The following is a 3,211-nucleotide window of genomic DNA, read 5'->3' as shown; positions in this document are numbered from 1 at the left end:
TCCATCCCATGGTCACGTCCATCCCAAGGTCACGTCCATCCCATGTCCACTCACTCTCGGTGGGCTCCAGGCCCACATAGGAACCGGTGAGGAACCGGTGGACGAGCGCCGACTTCCCGCTCTTGCTGCTGCCCAGGACCCCCTGGGTGGGCAAAGGGGATGTCAGGATGGCTGAGGACACAGGGACACAGGGACATGGGGACATGGGGATAAGGGGACACGGGGACACGGGGACACGGGGACATAGGGACACAGGGACATGGGGACACGGGGACATAGGGACACAGGGACACAGGGACACGGGGACACGGGGACATGGGGACACGGGGACACAGGGACATGGGGACACGGGGACACGGGGACACGGGGACACAGGGACACAGGGACACACGGACACAGGGACATGGGGACACAGGGACATGGGGATACAGGGACATGGGGACACAGGGGCACCGGGATACAGGGACACAGGGATAGGGACACACGGACACAGCACCCACCAGGCGGATCTCAGGGATGGAGCGGCCCAGGGTCCACTCCTGGCTGTTCACCAAGGCCTCTGTGGAGGGAGATGGGTGAGACAGAGCCCGGGACCCCCAGGAACCCCGGGCAACCCCCAGCAGCCCCGGCACCCCAGCAGCCCCTGACACCCCAATTCCCAGGGGGCCCCCACCCCGCAGCGCAGCAGCAGCTTCCTGCGTGGGCGGCCACCAGCTGTCACCCAGCAACGGCACCGGGCCCGCGGGGGCGGCGGCAGGACGTGGAGATGCCACGTGGCAGGGACGGGGACGTGGCAGCACGAGGCGTCGTGTGCCAAGGCACGAGGACAGGGAGGGCACGGGGACACGGTGGGCACGGGGACACAGCTGTGGGAGAACCCGGCGTGGCACAGGGACACGATGGGAACCATGACGGGCACCAGGACACTGAGTGGCACAAGGACACCGTGTGGCACAAGGACACCGTGGCACGAGGACACTGTGTGGCACAAGGACACCGTGTGGCACAAGGACACCATGGCACGAGGACACCATGTGGCACAAGGACACCGTGGCACGAGGACACCGTGGCACGAGGACACCGTGGCATGAGGACACCGTGGCACAAGGACACCGTGGCACAAGGACACCGTGGCACGAGGACACTGTGGCACGAGGACACCATGGATTCCAGGACATGACATCCATGAGGCCACAGCGCGGCACCAGGACGTGGCGTGGCACGGGGACACAGTGGGAACCATGGGGCCATGACAGGCACGGGGACACAGTGACACAAGGACGTGGCACAGGACACAGCATGGCAGGAGGGTGTGGGGTGGCAGGAGGACACCGTGGATTCCAGCACACGATGGACATGAGGACACGGGGCCAGCGGTGCATGACAACCTCAGGCCTGGGGATGCAGCACGGTGTGAGCACGAGGTGTGGTGAGGGACACGACGGACACCAGGACACGGAGTGGCAGTGTGGCACAAGGACACGGCATGGCACGAGGACGAGGCATGGCATGAGGACATGGTGTGGCACAAGGACACGGCGTGGCACGAGGATACGGCATGGCACAAGGACAGGACATGACACGAGGACAGGACTTGACACGAGGACAGGACATGATACAAGGACATGGTGTGGCATGAGGACAGGACATGGCACGAGGACAGGACATGACACGAGGACAGGGCATGACACGAGGACAGGACATGGCACGAGGACAGGACATGACACGAGGACAGGACATGGCACGAGGACAGGACATGACACGAGGACAGGACATGACACGAGGACAGGGCATGGCACGAGGACAGGACATGGCACGAGGACAGGACATGGCACGAGGACACGGCGCAGCACACGACAGGCACAAGGCTGCAATGGCACCAGAACGCAGCAAGCAGCGGTGTGTGACACACGGACACGATGTGACACAAGCACCTGGCATGGTACAAGGACGTGCCCTGTGCCCCCCACGTGTCCCACTTGGTGTCCCCAGCCCCTGTGGGCGGTGGTGGCACCACGAAGGGGGAACCTGAGGCAGGACACAGAGGGTTCCCCCCTTTCTGTGCCTGTTCTGCCACCAACACGGAGCCGGGTCGGTGCCAGCCGGGGAGAGGGTTAACTGCTGCCTGTCACCCCTCGCACTGTCACCGAGCTGCCACCCCCGGGCCCTGCAGGTGCTGCCCACGCTCCCCATGGTGCCACGGCGCGTGCAGGCAGACAGAGGGACGCCAGGGGGACAGAAGGACATGGGGAAATGGTGGGGTGGCCGGACAGATGGGGACAGGATGCTCGGGTGTGACGCACAGATGGAGGCAACGATAGACGGGCGGATGGCGGGACAGAACAACGGAGGTGGGGGTCGCACCCGACCCCCACGGAGTTCCCCCGGTGGGGAAACCGAGGCACAGGATCCCCACCACGGCCAGCACCGGGCCCTGCCAAACCGGACACCCCACATCGCCCCAAGGCACAAAAACACGGGACAGCCCAGCCCGGGGGGCACAGCCCCCCTGTTCCCCAGCCCCCCCGACAGCCACGGGGGGCTGATGGGTCCTCCTGCCCCACACAGGACCCGGGGGTCTGGGCGCCTCCTCCCCCCACCAGGGAAACTGAGGCACAGCACCATGGCCACAGTGGGCACCGGTACACCTGCCCCAGGTCACCGCGGGGAGTGGGGACACCGAGGCACGGCCGGGGCGACTCCCGGGTTCCCCCGGGCCGGTACTCACTGTGGGGGGTGGCCCTGGCCGGGTCGGCGCCGGGGGGAGACCAGGGGGGCGCGGGGTGGGTGGGGGTCGCCGCAGGGCTCTTGGTGAAGATGCCGCTGATGAACTTGAGCATCTTTCGGTCGCGGGTGGAGGCGCGACCCCCCTCGCGTCCCCGCTTCAGCCCCGTCTCGGGGGCAGGGGCGGGGACCAGAGCCCCCGGCCCCGGCTGCAGGTCGCTGTAGTCCAGGGTCTTGCTCTTGCCCTTGCTTGGGGACAGCCGGGCCCGGGGGGGCCCCTCGGTCTTGCCCCCCGCCTTGGGGCGCCCCTTCCCCTCTCCCTCGGGCCACGAGAGGCGGCTGCCGGCAGGTTTGGTGGGGGTCTTGCCCGCTCGGGGGTCGGGGGTCCCGCGGGTCCCACCGCCGCTCCCCGCTTTGGGGGGCTTGGGACCGGCCAGGCGGAGGCGGCGGGCGCCGGCGGAGGGGTGCGGGGAGGCTGTGGGGGGGT

General features: G+C 67.5%; 1 protein-coding gene across 1 annotated transcript in view; it reads right to left on the bottom strand.

Annotated features, from left to right (window-relative positions):
* The window catches only part of LOC107199205 (arf-GAP with GTPase, ANK repeat and PH domain-containing protein 2-like), a gene marked incomplete at its 5' end in the record, with an annotated part of 15,133 nt that extends 11,930 nt beyond the window's left edge, over nt 1-3,203 (bottom strand). Inside the window, 3 exons of the mRNA XM_015616544.2 lie at nt 55-142; nt 501-559; nt 2,729-3,203. Coding sequence (XP_015472030.2) covers nt 55-142; nt 501-559; nt 2,729-3,203 — 622 coding nt within the window. The remainder of the gene's footprint in view (nt 1-54; nt 143-500; nt 560-2,728) is intronic.
* Between the last annotated feature and the right edge of the window lie 8 nt (nt 3,204-3,211).

The sequence above is a fragment of the Parus major genome, unplaced genomic scaffold (genome assembly GCF_001522545.3).
Source record: "Parus major isolate Abel unplaced genomic scaffold, Parus_major1.1 Scaffold496, whole genome shotgun sequence".
Taxonomy (NCBI): Eukaryota; Metazoa; Chordata; class Aves; order Passeriformes; family Paridae; genus Parus; species Parus major.
This window is presented reverse-complemented; position numbering and strand designations above follow the sequence as displayed.